This window comes from Lepidothrix coronata, unplaced genomic scaffold (genome assembly GCF_001604755.1).
Source record: "Lepidothrix coronata isolate B3197 unplaced genomic scaffold, Lepidothrix_coronata-1.0 Scaffold28, whole genome shotgun sequence".
Lineage (NCBI taxonomy): Eukaryota > Metazoa > Chordata > Aves > Passeriformes > Pipridae > Lepidothrix > Lepidothrix coronata.
This window is the reverse complement of record NW_016690208.1, coordinates 3,598,269-3,615,099: the sequence shown is the minus strand read 5'-3', so window position 1 is coordinate 3,615,099 and position 16,831 is coordinate 3,598,269. Positions and strand designations below refer to the sequence as shown.

The 16,831-nt window shown below is 52.2% G+C and overlaps 1 protein-coding gene across 1 annotated transcript; it reads right to left on the bottom strand.

Moving 5' to 3' along the window:
• Positions 1–847: 847 nt before the first annotated feature.
• Positions 848–16,019, bottom strand: DBH (dopamine beta-hydroxylase). Its single transcript, XM_017810400.1, has 12 exons — positions 15,384–16,019; positions 13,012–13,158; positions 11,406–11,663; positions 9,797–9,973; positions 8,834–8,936; positions 7,456–7,622; positions 6,612–6,755; positions 6,462–6,500; positions 5,567–5,626; positions 4,762–4,889; positions 4,090–4,249; positions 848–1,642 (listed from the first exon to the last, which is right to left on the bottom strand). The coding sequence occupies exons 1-12, from the start codon at positions 15,723–15,725 to the stop codon at positions 1,508–1,510; spliced, it is 1,860 nt and encodes a 619-aa protein (XP_017665889.1). The 5' UTR covers positions 15,726–16,019; the 3' UTR covers positions 848–1,507.
• Positions 16,020–16,831: the final 812 nt, after the last annotated feature.

The window sequence follows — 16,831 nt, the reverse complement described above, 5'->3', positions numbered from 1 at the left end:
TGGAGGTGGCTCCTTTCAGCTCCCAACAGGGGTGGAGGAGGCCTGCAGAGACTGAGCTGTGTGGTACCAGCCCCACAGCCCCCGGCAGCGCAGAGCCAGGCTCGGAGGCATCGGGGAAGGTTTTCCATCACACACACACACATCCCATGAACCCCCCGCTGCCAAAGGGAAGGGTCAGCGACTTCCAGCCCATCCCCACAATTATCCTTTCCTCTGGTCCCCTCGCTGGGCACAGCGAGGGCCTGATCTCTGCTGAAGCTTTCACCCGCCTGAAGAAATAATCTCACTCCATGCTCTTCCCTTTCTTTCCCTTGACTAGGTTTGCTTGGTGCATACCCTCTTTAGAGCTGATTTCAATTCCCTAACCTCGTGCCACAAGCGCTACGGGCAAGAGCGTGAACTCTGAAAATGCTTTGGTTTTACTGAAAACGTTAAAAAACAAGATTGAGATGAATTTTTCTCTTGAATAGGAGCTGATTGCCCTCCCTGTGGCAGGAGGAGGGCAGAGGAGGGGGTGGCCACAGTCCTGTCCCGAGGGAAAGAGCATGCTGCCTCCCTGCCAAGCCAGGGATCCACTCTGTGCATGGAAGATCGTGTTTTGCTTTAAAAAGGCCTTTCCAATGTGCAGTGCTCTGTCCCTTACACTCAAGGTGGCTGGGAGGGTGAATTTTGGGGGCCACCTGCCCTGGATCCCACCTGTCCCAAGGCAGCAAGGGCAGGCACCCAGCTGGGATGGACATGGACTCTCCTGCAGCACCTCCAGTCTTTCTTTTGCTCCTCCTGAGTGTTCTCCCCTTGGAGCTCGATAGCAAAAAGCAATTTATTTTACATTTAGATATTTAATGGAGTAATTTTTCCCTGACAAAAGATTTGTCATTCCCCTCCCCGTGCCTCCCCACCCCATCCCTCCCCCTTTCTAAACCCTATCCCAGAGGTATCATTTGTTCCCAGCCATTGGCATCTGGTGGCATCGAGAGGAACAATCCCCAGCATGGGGGAGTGGGGAAGGAGCATGGGGGGGAGGTGGGTGTCGGGTGGGCATCGTGGCATCCCTCCCTCCTTCCCTCCATCCCCTCCATGGCTGGCAGGGTGGGAGAGCACCTGTGGAGCCATCCTGAGCTAAATGGGACCATGGGGCACTGCAGGGCTTGTATGCTGCTCCCACACATGTCCATGCCTCAATTTCCCTGTGGGAAAACAAGGCTCTCCCCCCACTCCCTGGGGCCACGCTGGGTTTAGCACAATAGCAAACCTCCACGTTCTCATTCCGGGGGTGGAAAGCAGCATTACTCAGAGCCAGGATTGCTAATAACACACTAAATATAGCGCTTTCCATCTCCAGAGTACTTTTTGAACTCTAGCTCATGAGCCCTAACCCCCCTGCAGGGGCCAGGGCACCAGTTGGCATCGCTGTGTGGGCAGGATGCCGGGACAGTGACGGGATGTTCCCCATGGATGCTCCTGCCTGGAGGCACTTCCCGTCGTGATGGAAGGAACAGGCATCGTGTCAGTCCCTCCGGAGCTGGCCCAGGTTGAGGGAGATGGGGGCAGCAGGCTGAGGCCCTGGGGCAGGTGGGCAGTGGGGGACAGGCTCCTGCAGCCTCTCGGTGATGGTGGGAAGTGGCTGCTTCTCCCAGTCGCCCTGCAAGAGAGTTTGGCACCATGAGACCAAGTCTCAGGTACTTGGAGACTTGGTGTTTCTGCCCATCTCTCCAATGAGCTTTAATATTTGAAGCATTTTCAGCCAAAATCAGGATGTTTTCTTATGAGATGTTACTAATTATTCATATTACTAATTCTTCATTTTACAGAAGCACCTACACATCCCCTTAGCGGCACAGCCGTCTGCAGTGCACCGTGTCTCACAAACCCACCACAGTTAGGAGGTTTCCACCCCAAAAAGTGCTACCCACCAAATCAGATGGAGGCAACTCAAACCAGGGAGTCCCATACAGGCACCAACGTGCTCTGAAAAACACTCTCCACCAAATATTGGCAGGAATTTGCAGCATTCCAGCATGGATGTTCTTGTGCAGCTGCTGCAGAGCAGGAAGGATGCAGCAGCCTGGATGAGGTGCTGTGTGGCAGAGCTGGGGAAGGGCTGTCACAGCCATCAGGGCTCAGGGTGACCACGGCCAGGACAAAACCTCCAGCTCTGTGCATGTGAGGAGACACCTTGTCTCGGGGATGTTCCCTGCAAAGAGCAATCTGCCAGGTCCAGGCAGCGCCGAGGGCTGAGCCCGCCGAGCAGGATCTAACTCAGATGTGATGTGTTGGCCTGGGTTAGTGGCCAGTGGAGATGTGGGCAGGGGCTGTGAGGGCAAAGGGGGGCTCGGCTCTGGTTTGGTGATGCTGCAGTTTGGCTGCTGGCTGCGTGCTCATGCGGAAATGTCAGCGAGAGGCTGAGCCGCAGCGTGAGCAGGAGGAGGGAGGTCTGGAGAGGAGAGGTAGAGCCGTGAGTCATCAGCAAGATGAAAGTTGAATTTATGTTTTCAGCTGAAATTTCTTGTGGTATGTCAAGCGGAACAGGCCAGAGGCTGCACCAGCACCAGGAAAACCCTGGGGGAAGATGGAGTGAGATGGAGGGACCCTTCCAAAGCTCATGGGGAGCGACCAGAGAGGGGACAGCATTGCAGGGGAGCACCAGCTGGGGAAACAACTATTTTCCTGTACCCTTCTGGCTTAGGGGAGCAGTTAAGAATGTTTAGGGTGCGCCTGCTCCAGGGCTCGGCTCCAGTCCTGAGCCCATCTGCTGCGGAATCTGCCCTGCTGATACATCCCGAACCCTGTGCCTGCTTCTCAGACAGATCAAAGGCCCTTGGAGTGTCTCGATAGTTGTTGTTTTCGGTGCCTTCGAGTGGAAATCTGAATAAAGGGAGTTTACTGTGAGCCCTTGCGGGTGCAGGGGATTTGGGGATGGCATCATCCCTGCTGCCTCTCATAAGTGGTACCTTGAGATTTTGCTCGATAATTAACAGCACTCAGCTCCTTCCAGAAATCATGAGATTTGGGATCACTGAACTGCAAAAACATGAACTTAATTAGAAGCCGGTGCTTTTCTCTTGGCAGAAACAGTATGGAATAAATGAGATGTATCAAAGTTGGGCTCGCTCTGAAGCACCAGCAGAGCAGGGAGGCAGCTCAGTTCCTTCGCCCTCATTGTGGTGCCTGTGACCCACTTTGTGCCAGCATTGGCTCTGCTCCACTCGAGTCCCTTCCCAGAAGCCCCCTAGACCTCTCTGAAACCAAGAGAGTTGTCTGAGCTGTAATTAAGAGGTTTAATTCATAATTCTTCTGCTGCACAAAACTTCTTAACCACTGTTCTACACTTCTGTCCTCTGCACAGCCGAGAGGTGCTGGGTCTTCAGTTCCAGGAAACTGGAAAGGTTTCTGCCTGCTCCAGAGTGGACTTTGCTGAAGGGAGTTTACTGGGGCAGAAAGCTGATGGTCATCCCTGCAGTCAGCTCAGCATCCTCCTGTGCTGCAGTGGATATCCCTGGATCCGGGAATAGGCTATCATCTAAGTTTATTACACTGATAATTGGCACTGGGAGCTGAGGCCATCAGTGGGTTTAAATCTTCATTGCCACCATCGTTATGTCCCTCATCTCTGGGCCTGTTTTTTCCTTTAAAGATCTCGCAGTCCTTTATCCTTCAGGTTTTGCCGGATTTCTGCGTTCGGAGGCTGCACAGATGCTGCACATAATGAGCTCGCTCTGCTGGGACCTGATGTCATTTGCCAAAATCCTAAAAACCACCTCACGTTTCTCCTTGGATCTGGAGCCGGCCCTACTTCAACACTCAGCAAAACCAGCCTCTAAATCACTTTATGCAAATGCATCTCCCAATTGAATCTGGCTGGGAACATCCATGGTGGGCTCTGGACAGATTGTTTAAGCACCAGGGCTGGGCTCAGTGTCCTGACAGCTCCAGCTCCCTGCCCTGAGCCCGCTGGGTTTTGGATGTGTCCTGAGCACCGGACACCTGACCCGTGTGCTTGGTACAGACCTTCCCACAGCTCTGCCAAGCTGCTTTTTACCTACAGCTGGGAGTTTTGTTGGGAAGCCTTGGAAGTGAAGCTGTACATACCGGGAACCGGATGGCGGAGGATTTGTTGCAGTGCATGGAGATTGGAGCAAAACCGTAGAGGGATTTTAGCACATCTCTGTTGAACGTGTTCCAGGGGACAGAATTGAACTGCTCTGGGATAGAGACCTGTGGGCACATGCAGACCTCCTCATCGTTAAACCTGGGGCAGGAGAAACGCCACACTGAAACACAGCAGTGCTAACACCACACTGAAACACAGCAGTGCTGTCCCCTTTCGGTGCTGGATGTGACTAATTCCTCCCTGCCTAAAGCTTGACCTGGAATGGCTCCGAAGTCAGCGCTGGGCACAGGGAGCGCCTGGAGCAGCGGGCACCTGCAGGGAAGGATTTGGGGCCAGCTGACTGCCTGTGGGTAGGACATCCTGTGCAAGGTCAGCATCTCCCCCTCTCATCCTGGGTGGATGGGCTGCAGCTTCTCTGGCAGGGATGCTTGCTGTCTGCCTTGGGTTATAAGGAATATTCTGCACTTAAGCACATGGTCATGCTCTGACTCTTTCTGTGAAGTCCATTCCCAGGACTGCTCTCCCTTCCCAGAGGTTCTCACCGCACAATCATCCTTAAAACCCTGGGTCTGGCTTTTTTCTAGTGTTACCACCACAGAGCTTTGCACTGATCCCTCTCCCCTCAGCCCCACCGTGCAGGGGCTCTGTACCTGTTCACGAGGTTGAAGTATCGGTGCAGGTATCCCAGATCCATAGCGCTTTTGCACAGCTCCAGCTGTGTCTGGGGGTAGTAGTGCACGTAGTTCACACACATCTCTTCCAGGATGCCAAACCCCCCCTGCAGCACAGACACAAAGGTGATGCAGCGGGGTCTGGCTGTGCCCTGCCAGGGCTGCACAGCCAGTAGGGAGGGCAGGAGGACACAAAGCTCACACCTCTATGTGCACACTCACATATATCTATAGCTATAATCTATATATCTAGATATCTGGGTATCTAAATAGATGTAGATACATAGGTATAGATAAACACACCCCTTCATGTGTGTGAGATGGGCAGCACTCTGCTCCTCTGCCCTTTGCACAAGGACAGACTTTTAGGCTAGACCGTGTGGTTTACATTAAAATGCAGATTTCCTATAATCCCTCTGCTATATTTAACTTTGTCCCTGTTGATGGTACCTCTGACAGGCTCTTTTTTTTTTTTTTTTGCTGCCTATATAAGAAAATAACATGCACTGTCAAAAAATGCCACTTCTCTTTAATTACAATTAATCCCTGGTGGAACAGTTTGTGATGGGAATTAGAGTGACACATGCTACTTCACAATTAGCACCTTGCCATCCCCGCTGCAGGCAGCAGAGCCTTGTGAGTTCCCTTCTTCCCACACTCCCTCTGGTTTTTGGCTGTGATTCAGCCTGGGTTCATGCAGAAGCCCACTCTGTGGGTGCCCCCAGCCCTGGGGTACCAACACACCTCAGCCCCACAGAGGCAGGTGAGCTGCCCCTGCACTCACCACGGTGGCTTGACTCCGGTTCTGCGTGTTGTATGTGCAGGTGGTGATGAGTTCATCGCCCTGGGGAGGTTCAAACACAGGCAGATTTAGGGGCTGGGGAGTGTACAACACAGCAGATCTCTGCTCCCCATATCAGCAGCCTGTTTCCCCACCAGCGCTCTCTGCAATGCCTCAGGAGCGCTTGCTAAACTTGCATCCCCTGTGGAGATTCCCTAGGGCTGTATCCCAGGAATGGTGTTTCCTGCTTTCCTCTCTTTTTAAGAATTTCTGCAGGGCTGAAACACCTTTAAAAAAATGCACTTAGGCAACAGTTTGAAGTGCCAAATCTGTACCCGACTTGATGGCACAACAGCCTCCCCATCACAGCCAGTGCTGGGGACCGTGGGGTCCCAGCACAGATGTAGGTGGGGTCTCAATGAGTGTTGAGTCTTTTGGGCAGCCTCATGGGGCACAGCAGGTCCCATAGGTGTCCTCTACTTTGCAGCCAGGTTCTTCCTCATCCAAAAGGCCCCAGGGCTCTTTCCACCTCTGTTTTACCACACACTCCCACCACTGATGCCAAATCTCTTCCTTTCCTACCCAGCAAGGAGAGGGGGCACCACCATGGTTCATCCTCACCCCCTGAGGAGCCTCGCTCTGGTAGACAAAGCCCAACTAAATTAGGTGCTTAATTTAGCTCCTTGCTGCCCACACACCAGTTTTGTGCCATATGAGGTGGGCCCCAACATCCTCAAGGCATGAGGGTGGTAGATATGATCCAGGGACCACACTGTCCTCCTGCAGCTCGCAGGGATGTCCCCAGAGGGGATGAGGTGATGGAAGGAGGCAGAGGGCTCAAGGTCATGGGGTCAGGGTGTGCTGTTTGGAAGCTGCCACAGTTTCTGGAGCAACTCACTGGAAAGACTGCAATGACCTCCTTCAGCATGCGGATCTCCTGGGAGGGAAGGAAAGGGGTCACATCAGAGCAGCGCCATGGCACCGTGCCCAGGGCAACCCCACAGGTGACATCCAGCCAGGACCCCACTGCCCCTGCAGACCCCTGTACCTGGAAGTGAGGGCTGTAGTGGCTGTCGGAGTTCACGACCTGCCGCTCTCTCCCGTCCCGGGACAGCACTGTCACCACTTTTCTTCCTGCCAGGTGAGTGTGGAGCTGGGAAGCAAAGATGCGGATGCCGGCAGCGGGCAGAGCCTGGGGGAAGGACAGATCAGGGCCTCGTGCTGACCCCATCCCTCTCCCCTCCCACACATCCCCTGCTGTGTGCTGGGAACCGGCTGTCCCTTTCCTGGCTCTCACACAGGAGTTTAGGGGATCACTGTCCCCTTGGAACAGGGTGTCAGCAAGCTCCTGGCAGAGGGACAGACTCTCAATCTGCTGCCAAACCAGCTCTCTGGGTCAGCAGGAGCAGCTGAGCCGGATGCTGCTTGCTTCCCTGCGCTCGTTAGTGGTGGCACAAATGATTCCTTTTGAGTAGGCCCTACCAAAACATCTACTAAAATATCCCTGAGAGCAAGGTGGGCATTTTGGAACCATCTTTGAGAGAAGCTCTTGGCAAGTTGCTCGGACACAGAAGCCAATTTTCTCTTCCCCATGGAGGGAAGCACTGCTGGGACACAGCCAGCTAGGCAGTAAGTTTTATGGGAATGGTACCCCGGGGAGCTGGAGCAGATGGCTCCCCAGGAGAGCTGCTTCGAGGGGGATTCAGCGCATCCCGACCAGCTGCTCTCTGTTTGTTGTACACAGCAGATTTTTTCTTTTCAGCGCAACCTCACGGTAAGTTTAAAACCGGGAATTGGAAACCCGGAGTTCAGTTCTGCCCGGGGCCTGGGAAAAGCCATGAGTAAACTTTGTTCTCCAAGGTGAAGCCGGGGTGGAGAGGACGGGCACTCACCTTCTGGGTGCATTTGTCGGTGCAATAGCCCGTGAGGACAAAGGCGTCCTCGCCGGGGGGAATGGCCATCACGGGCGTGTAGACCAAGCCCAGCTCCATGATCCCGGCGTCGTGGGGCCGCAGGGTGGCCGTGTAGTACAGTCGGATCCCTGAGGAGTCACGGCGACCTGGTGGGCGAGAGGACAAGGACGAGTCACTGCAGGGACAAGGTCAGGTGTGAAAAACAATGCTGCGCTGCGTCGCCAGCCTCTCGCTCGCGGCTTTCTGAACCTGTGTGTGGCTCTTGTCATTTTAAATCCTAGACGTTTTCATGCAAGCCTTTGCTGAGTGCACCCAAACACACCTGGTCCCCTAGAGAGGGCATTGACCTAAGGCTGAATTGCTCCCAGGAGAGTGAGGTAAGGGGTGCCTTTGGAGAGCCCAAAGCAGAAGAACAGAGCACAGGGTGCTTTAACTCCCTCAGAAATATGGCTCATTGCATCTTCTTTAACTGATACATCCAGAAGTCTAAGGCCACGAAAGCAAAGGGAAAGAGCAGGGTCAGTAGGTCAGGAGGGGTTCAGAGCAGCTTTGAACCCCCTGTCTCCGGGCTGGAGCCCACTCAGAGATAAGAATAACAGGGGAGACACTATTGGTTAACATGCAAAAGCAGATAAATTATGAAAGACATGAGCTCTGTATTTATAGACGTGTTTCTTCTCGAGTTGCCGAATGTGCTATGACTGATCTACAGTGCATATGCTCTGGTCTCCTAAAAATATACTTGGGTAGTCAAGAAGCTACTTGTTTTTATGTTAATGAAGAAACTGGGCTGTTTGGAACTTTTTTTTTTTCAATGTGTCTCCTGACAATGTTATCAAAGCAGGAGTACAGTAAAACAACATCCACATCCCCCCATCCCCAGCCAGGCTGCTGCTGCTTCCTCTCTGGTGACTTGGCACTGCTGTTGCTCTTGCTCTGAGATCCACCACCACCACCTTCCAAGGAACTTGGAGGGACACCCTGAGACAGCCCAGCTAAATAATGGTGCTGCCTTGGATCATATCCCTGCAGGAACTCTGTAGGGGCAGTTTTCTGCCTGCAGGCTCCGAGAGGTTCCTTTCCTGAGCATCCTTCTCCACCGCTGGGCTTGCACAGGTCCAGCCTTCAGTGAGGGTGACTTTGCTGAGACCAGAAAAGGGGCAGCATGGTGGGAATTTAGCGTATTCTTCCTGCTAGGACAGATCTGGACCATCAGGTCTCCAGATAGTTGCAAACAGGGCTATGATTTTTGGCCAGAGCCCTCTCCAACAGGATGTCTGTCCTTCCCTGGAATGTCCCCAGCTCTCCTGCCATGGCCTTGCTGGGGAGGCACCAGGCATGGCTCACACCCCCTCACCTTTGAACACCAGGGGATTGTGGTAATGGATCTCGAGGCGCAAATATCTGGAGGAGCCTGGGCCACCGAAGGCAACACCTGCTTCTTCAGGGTAGTAGAAAGCCTGGAAGCAGAGGGAGGGTGTTAGGAGAGCTGTGGGATGGCTTTCCAAGGACCAGGCTGAAAAGCCAAAGGGAAATGTTTGGCCACTGTGGGCTGAGGGGCATGATTTGAGCTCTTGGTTGTGCTTGGTGAGCTGGTCTTGCTTCCACAGGCTTCTCCTGTGCCACATGTACCTGCAGTGACATAACCCCCCAGCAGAATCATAGGATGTCCTGAGTTGGAAGGGACCCACAAGGATCATCATCAAGTCCAACTCCTGAGCGGGTGCAGGATAACCCCAGAAATCCCACCATGTGCATGAGAGCATTGTCCAAAGGATCCTTGAACTCTGTGACCACTGCCCTGGGGAGCCTCTTCCAGTGCCCCACTGGAATGGGGGACAAGACAGACTGGATCACAGGTGGGATACAGGGTGGGGGAAAGACCAGATTGGATAAAGTGAGAATACAGAATGAGGGGAAATCCAGACTGGATCAGGGCCAGAATGCAGAATGGGGAAAACCCAGACTGGATCACACCTGGGATCCGGAATGGAGGGAAACCTGGACTGGATTATGCCCAGAATCAGGAATAGGGGAAAACCCGGACTGGATCAGGGCTGGGATATGAAATGGGGGAGAACCTGGACTGGATTGCACCTGGGATCCAGATTTATGGCACCAAGGAGATGAGCTGGGATGAAGCAGGATCTCAGATGCGCCCAGGGGGAGGTTGGGGAGGTCAGACAGGGCTGGACTCAAACCCCAACAGAGAACGGGGTGGGAGCAACTCACATGGGGCAAACCCAAAAGGGAATTGGGAAGGGTTGGGAGGCAACAGGACAGTTTTCACCCGGGGCAACAGGTGCCCCCTTGCACCCACCTGTGCTCCCATGGCCCAGGCTGCCAGCACGTGCCTGCAGTAGTTGAGCCGGTCTGGCTTCATCTTGGAGTCGCAGGGCCCGTTGTAGGAGGGGAAGCTGTCGAACTCGGCAGCACACTGGAAGACTTCCATGTGGTGGACAAGAGCCTCGTTGCCCTCCGTGATCACGGGCTCGTACTGCAAAGCAGATCCCAGAATGAGGACAGACCGAGAGTCCATCCCTGCAGCTGCCGCCTTCCAGGCTCCACGAGGAGCCAAGACAGGTATGTCTGGCACCTGTTGCTGAATGGGAAACAGCTTCTACCCTGCGGTAGGGAGGGAAGGTTGCTCCGGGCATGAGGCACCAAGTGCCAAGAGCTTTTACTTTATATTTTGGCTCTCAAGAGGAGGTTAAGGTGGAACTAGTGCCCAAGGAGAGCATTCAGGGCAGTTGTGGAAACACTTAGTTTCTTAGTTGGCCTTGGGACCAACCCAGAGCCCACCAGAACACATATAGAAACATCTCATCCTTTCTCCAGCATCAGGTGCACCTGATCAGCAGAAGATCTTGGTCTGCTTTGTGATGACTGAGTCCTTTACAGTCTTGCAGGGCTGAGGTGACCCTGGGGACATTGCTTTTTCCTAAAAAGAGTCCTGGTCACATTGTGGTAGCTCTGACTGAAGCTATTGGGTTTTGTTTCTATCCAACAGCTGCTCAGGGCATGGCAAGGGGAATTTGGGGTAGAAAGAGTGATTAAAACCAGTCTGAGGAATGGCTCTGGCTAAAAGTGCCAGCTGTAGAAGTAATCTGCAGCAGCGGGAAGGTATCAGGAGTTACACACTTTTTACTTACACACAGATGATTCAGTTCACACCATCTGTTAGAGAGAAAATCCTCCTTCTGAGCCTTCCTTTGCAGCACCATCTCTCCCCTATAAATCACTGAGCACTCACTTCAGCTCATGCATCAGGTTTTCCCTCTCTCCACTATGTGGTTTGGACTCTGGATGTGCCAGGTCAACTGCTGAGCCACCTCCACACCTGCTGGGGCCATGCTCTCCCAGTGGCTCATCCTTTCCCTGCACTAGGATGCCAGCAGGTTTCTGCCTCTCCTTTGAGGGAGGTGACCCAAGCACCTGCAACACGCCTGGGCAGCGCACACAAGTTGCATTTATTTCTGTAACTCTGTTTTTTTGGAGTATGCTCTGCTCTTGCCAGCCCTTTTCCTTTGTTTCCCACGTTTATATATTCCTCATGGCTCACTGTGTGCCATAATCCTGCTATGGGTCCATCCTTGATGGCCACAGCTCTGCCTTCTGCAGAGAGTCATCTCTGAGCCTGTCCTGGTTCCTGCTGGATGTGCCAGGTGGAAAGACATCAACTGGCCACTTCCTGCTGAGAAACTTCTGATTTTGGGTTAAGACAGATTAGAATGCTACTGGATGGTGGTATGGCTCTGGGAGATGTTTTGGTACTATGTTTGGGAAGATGGATGGGTCTGAAAGCCTCCCAGGCTGTGGGCAGGAAGAGATGGACAGGGCAGGAAGAGATGGACTTTGTAGGATGGCCGAATGTGAACATGATTGCTGATCTGCCCTGGGGAAAGCAGCCCCCTTCTCCTACCTCTTACCATGATAATGTGATGTTTGGGGAAGCCTTTTGGGAGCTCTACCATGTAACACCAGTAGGTTGTCTCTTGGCTGGGAATGACAACGTCTGGAGCTGTTATCTCCATGGTTTTCATGTCACTGGGCAGTTCAGGGATGGTGATGTTGGGCTTCAGCAGCTGCACCCTCTGCAGTCCCCCGTGGATGGCAGAGATGTTGATGGCTTGGAGGGAATGCACTGGTTTCTCCAGGATCCCATAGATGAGGTGCACAGTGCCATCCTGAAGCAAGACCACAGTATATCAGGTAGTTTTTCATGTAGAAACATGACCTGCACGGACTATTGGCACCACTATTGATGGCATGAACCCAGGAATGGGTCTCTTGACCCATTCCCAAGTGGGAAGCCACCCTGAGTGCACCAGTAGCTCACTTTGCTGTGCTGTCCCAGGAATATTATAGATTTGGGGCCATTTCTTTGGCTGAGGTGATCCCAGAGGGTTCCCTGCCAGGTGGGAGAGTCTGAAATTCCATAAGGCTTAACATATCCTCCCTTCTCCTTCAGAGCCCCTCCTCTCTCATGAGCTCGAGGCTGGGACAACCACATCAGTGCAGAGCTCATCCCACCCTGCAGTCCAGTCCCACTAAGTGGCCTGGGCAGTAACAGCAGGCACAAAACTTCTCCCTGAAATCCTCCCTTTTCTCCCAGCTCTTGTTGAGGGGGAAGGTGCCACAAGAAGCTCTGCTCAAAGTCTACTGCAAGGAAGAAAGGTGCTGCTGAACACAGAGAGCTCTGGACAGGAGACAAGGAAGAAAGGAAAAAGAGAATAATCTTCTCTTAAAAGATCAGAGAATAAAGACCTGTAAGTCTTTTCCTTGTTCACAGACAGATTTTTTCCTCCAGGGCTCTCAGTGTTTTGGCAGACGGTAGACATTTCTCACCACAAGACAAGCTTTTGAAAACCAGCAACAAAAACTTGAGGACACTCTGTGCCCACGTTGGCTCTAAAATATCCTGCCCACAAAGGCTTTCATCTGAGATGAGCCTTGCACCAATTCCTGCCTGCACCTGGGGTCCATGGCTGAGAATCTGAAGCTGTTTGACATCCCCAGTGGGAAGGTTTCCCCCCAGTCCCATCTCACAGGGCAGTGGTCAATACAGACCCAAAGAAACGTCAGCAAGCCACATACAAGCACACCACAGTGTCTGTATTTGCTGTCCCTTTGTTCCATCTCCTGCCACAACCCTCCTCTTTGCCTCCTGTTGGTACACCAACCCTTCTTCGTAACACTCCCAACAGTTGGCTCCAGACGGCAGACCAGAGTGATGCAGGAGGTATTTATATAGACCTAACACATGCTTAACAGGAGTTGATGATGCAAATGAGCTAAAATCTACACTTTCTAGAGGTTTATAAGGGGTCATAAATAGATGGTGCCAAACATTACTCATGTCCCAGGACTGACAGCTGTAGCTCGCTTCCTTTCTGCCTTAGACAGCACAAACACCTGATGCTGCCTCCAAAATCAGATATAACCACGCGGGTTGGGGTTTGGAGCTGTGCCCCAGGGCTGGGAGGGGGCTGAGGGGTGCTACAGTGGCACAGTGGGGTGAGGGTGGTGCTGTACCTCTATCAGGTAGTCCTTGGGGTCACAGGTGCTGAAGGCTCTTCTGAAGAGGAGGTAGAGCCCCTCGGGAGCCCTCCGAGCCCCCAGGAGCTGGTAGTCCTGCTGTGAATCCATGTGGAGCTGCCCCTTGGCATCACTCCAGGCATCCTGTGAGAGAAAGAGCACCCTGGTCAGCCTGGAGGAACCTCCAGAGCTACCGCAGGTCCTAAGGTTCTCCTTCTGGCCCTCCAGCTGGTTCACCTGCTGCACTCCCAGAGGTGTGTGGGGGGGGTGGTGGTGTCTGTGTTTTGGTTGCTCCATGCCCCCTTCCAGCATCCCCCAGGCACAGTGGTGCCAGAACAGCCCCTGCCATGAGGCTCTTGGTGTGAAATACCTGACCCAGCACTAACAGTCTGCAGAAAGACCTTTAAAAGTTGAGATGTGACTGTGGAAAGGATGGGGGACAAGAAAGCCTGCAGGGACATGTGAAAATGTTGCATCAGTCTGGTCAGTCTGTGCTGCATTTTGGGTGTATTTGTCCGTGGGGGGGACCTTCTGAAGGGGGGTGATGTGCTCTCCAAAACCCTTGCCACAAGACAGCTGCTCTCAATTTAAGATCAGACCTTTGCTGGGCTGTAGTGTCAGCCCTAGAAATTGCTGTCCCTCTTCAAAATCCTTAATTTATTGTGGTCAGATTGTTCTGGAAGCTCAGCATGGCCTCCCAAAAGCTGCTTGTTGTTGAGGATGGTGACAAAGCCACACTGAGAAGCAAAGCAGTGGGTTACTCCTGTGCTTCAGGATTTGAAGATTTGGAGTATAAAATCCTGCAATAATTTGGAACTGAATGGGGTTGTTGCCTTGATCTTTTGTTTCTTTCACTGATATATTTTGTTTAGTGAGAAAAGGCACCCAAGAAGTACCTCGCTATACATACATAAGTGGCCTCAGTTCTCTTATCTTGGGGGAAAAAAACAGAAGAAAAAGAATAAAGCAACTTGGCGTAATTTCAGCCAGAACTATAGAGTCATATTTCGAGAACATATTGTCCTTAGAGGGGGAGAGTAAAATCAGCTACATGGAGCTTGCATGACATTTGTTTTCATAGGAATATGGTGTGCAAATTAATCTTGTAGTACATGGGGGGTTAAGCAAATTTGGATCTTTTTAACAGCTGACATACTTATCCAGAAGAAAGGCTGCTGGGAGAGAGAAAACCAGGACTGGAGAGATTTATTGAAATCTCCATGCAGGATGCTGCTCAGCACCAAGTGAAAGAGAAAACCTTAATGCTGCCGGGTGTTTCATTCAGTGCTGCTTGTCTTTCGGTGAGCACACGGAGGCAAGATTAGAAATGATCCTTTATGTTTCCTTAACATGGTGCTGTGAAATACTGTAGCATTCGGGCCACCACAGATCCTGAATGGCTGGTAATTAGCAGGAAAACAGCGCAGATAATAAGCCCTTCTTTTCATGCTTTCATTACACTGCAGATCACATTGCGGCTGATTGCGAAATAATGTATTTTATGGTTAACTTGAAGTAAGCAGAGAGGTAAAATTTAACTTGCTGGAAAGCCTCACACAGGGAAAAATGTGAACTGCTTTCTGCAGCCAAGTGCAATGGCAATGAGCTGAATTGAGGTGGTCTGGGGACAGGACTGGAGAGCCCAGGGATGGAAAGACAACCCAAACAAGGACCTGGACAAACAGACTGTGTGAGGAGGGGTGGAGATTTGCAGCAGCAATATCAAACAGCGCCATTAGAAATTAGTTTCTCCTCTGCACTTGCTACCACGAGGTGTTCCCGTATCACCTAAATACATTTGCATGTCTAATTTCTGACAGCACCCCGGGTTGCCCTGCTGTCCTGTTGATCCCGATGGTAGCCTCAGAGGTAACTCGCAGCCGGGTTCTTGGTGCTGGCAGGAGCAGCCTCTCTGGCTGGTGACTTTTGCCCTGTCTCAAAGCCATTAATGGGAGCTGTGGTTAATTTTTAATGTGACTGACAGCAGCACAGAAGCAAACCAAGATGTTGATGCATCCTGTGTGTGTGTGTGAGTATGAGCTGGTCAGTTCACAACCCCCCCGTTGGAGCTCTTTGGGGCTAAACACAGCAGAGACATCCTGGTTCTGGTTCCACTCAGCCTTGCTGATGTGCTGTTGTATTTATTCTTTTCTCTTTGGGTTCAATTCCTATGCCAAACCCATCGGGTGCACCTGATCCATGGGTTCCTCTGGGGTAGAAACCTCCAAGACCTTTCACACCCCTTCCCCCCGAGCAGTGGGACCGGTCCAATGTGCCCTGTGCCCTGGACCGGTCCTACTCTTTCAAACCAGATTCATCCCCAGGGAGGGAACCCCATAAGCGTCCATGCAAACATACAAGTGACTCACCCCAAAATAGGAATTGCTCCCATCGCTCCAGAGCACGGCCAGGTCCGCGTTCTCAAACTCGCCCCTGTCCGACATCCCGAAGAGGAGCCCGAACTGCAGGTCCCTGATGAGGAGCTGGAAATTCACGGCTTGCTCAGGGTAGCTGACATTCCAGGAGAGCTCGAGCAGCCCCTGGGGATCGAGGGGCACCTTGTAGGGAAAATCACTCCCGCGGGGCGCCGAGCCCTGCAGAGCCACCACCAAGATGACCAGGAACACGGCGATCATGGTGAAGTACATGGATGCCACCTCCCGCAGCTTGAAGCTGGGGCAGGAGCAGGGCTTGCTCCCGAAAGTCTGCATGCTGCCCAGACAGCACCCGTGCCTGCCCCTTGCCCATTTATGTGCTGGCCCTCCTGGGCAAACTGGGTAAGTGATACTCTTTAATCGAATTTAGTTGTTGGGAAATTGGACAGTTGTATTGACACCCCCACCCCACCCCACCTTCTGGCTTTTGTCATTCGCTGCCTCCCCTTAATTGGCTCTAATTGCACATGGACATTATCAATAGCAATTGAATTCGACTGGGCTGATGTGATTCACTCTTAAATCTTCCTTAGTGGCTGGAAAGGGCTGTTGCCTCACAGGCTGCTCCTGCTGAGCCCTGCATGGACATGCTCTACCCTGCTCATGGTGCTTCTGGCCTGAGTCCCCGTGTACCCCAGCCTGGGATCACCCCAAAGGTGGTCAAACAATTAGCACAAAGGAGCCCTGATCACATGCAGGGCTTTGTCTGGGCTCCCAGGCATTAGGTAATATTGACAGTGTTTGAAATATTTTCCCTGCAAAGCTAAATACGAGAGAAAATGCTGATTTTCCCCAAACAGCCAGAAATGAAATCTCTTCTCTCCTGTCACCTCTCCTTTTCTCTCCTCTCCTCTCTCCTCTCCTTTTTTGCCTTTGTGTGACTAATTTCTGGCCCTTCCAAACCCCAGCACAGCATCCAAAAATAAGGATTCCCATGCAAAGCCCAACTCCTCTTCCACCCCAGTTTGGCTCCCGTCAAAGCTCCTACCTCTCTGGACCATTGGATGTGATAAATATTTGTTAATTCTTTGCTTTTGTGGCAGCTGGGACTTCAGCTCCAGCTTAAAGACACCTTTTGTCTCTCCCCCCCCTTCTCGTTCGTTTAAAGTCTGATGTGTTCTCTTTCGGTTATTAACTTTTCTACGTTAATTGGAATTATAATGAACTGCCTCAAGCTCTTTGATACACACACACTGCCTTGCTTTAGCCTCCGAGTTTGTGGTCTTGTTTTATTAATGCCAGCTCACGTGACAGGAGATGCTCTCGGATGCCTTCCGTGCGGAGTCCCCCCCAGTCCCCTTTGGGTCTTGGGTTTCACTCCTGGTCCTTGCAGCAATGTCACAGGGGCAGATCCACGTTTCCCAGCCCTGTGTAATGAGAGG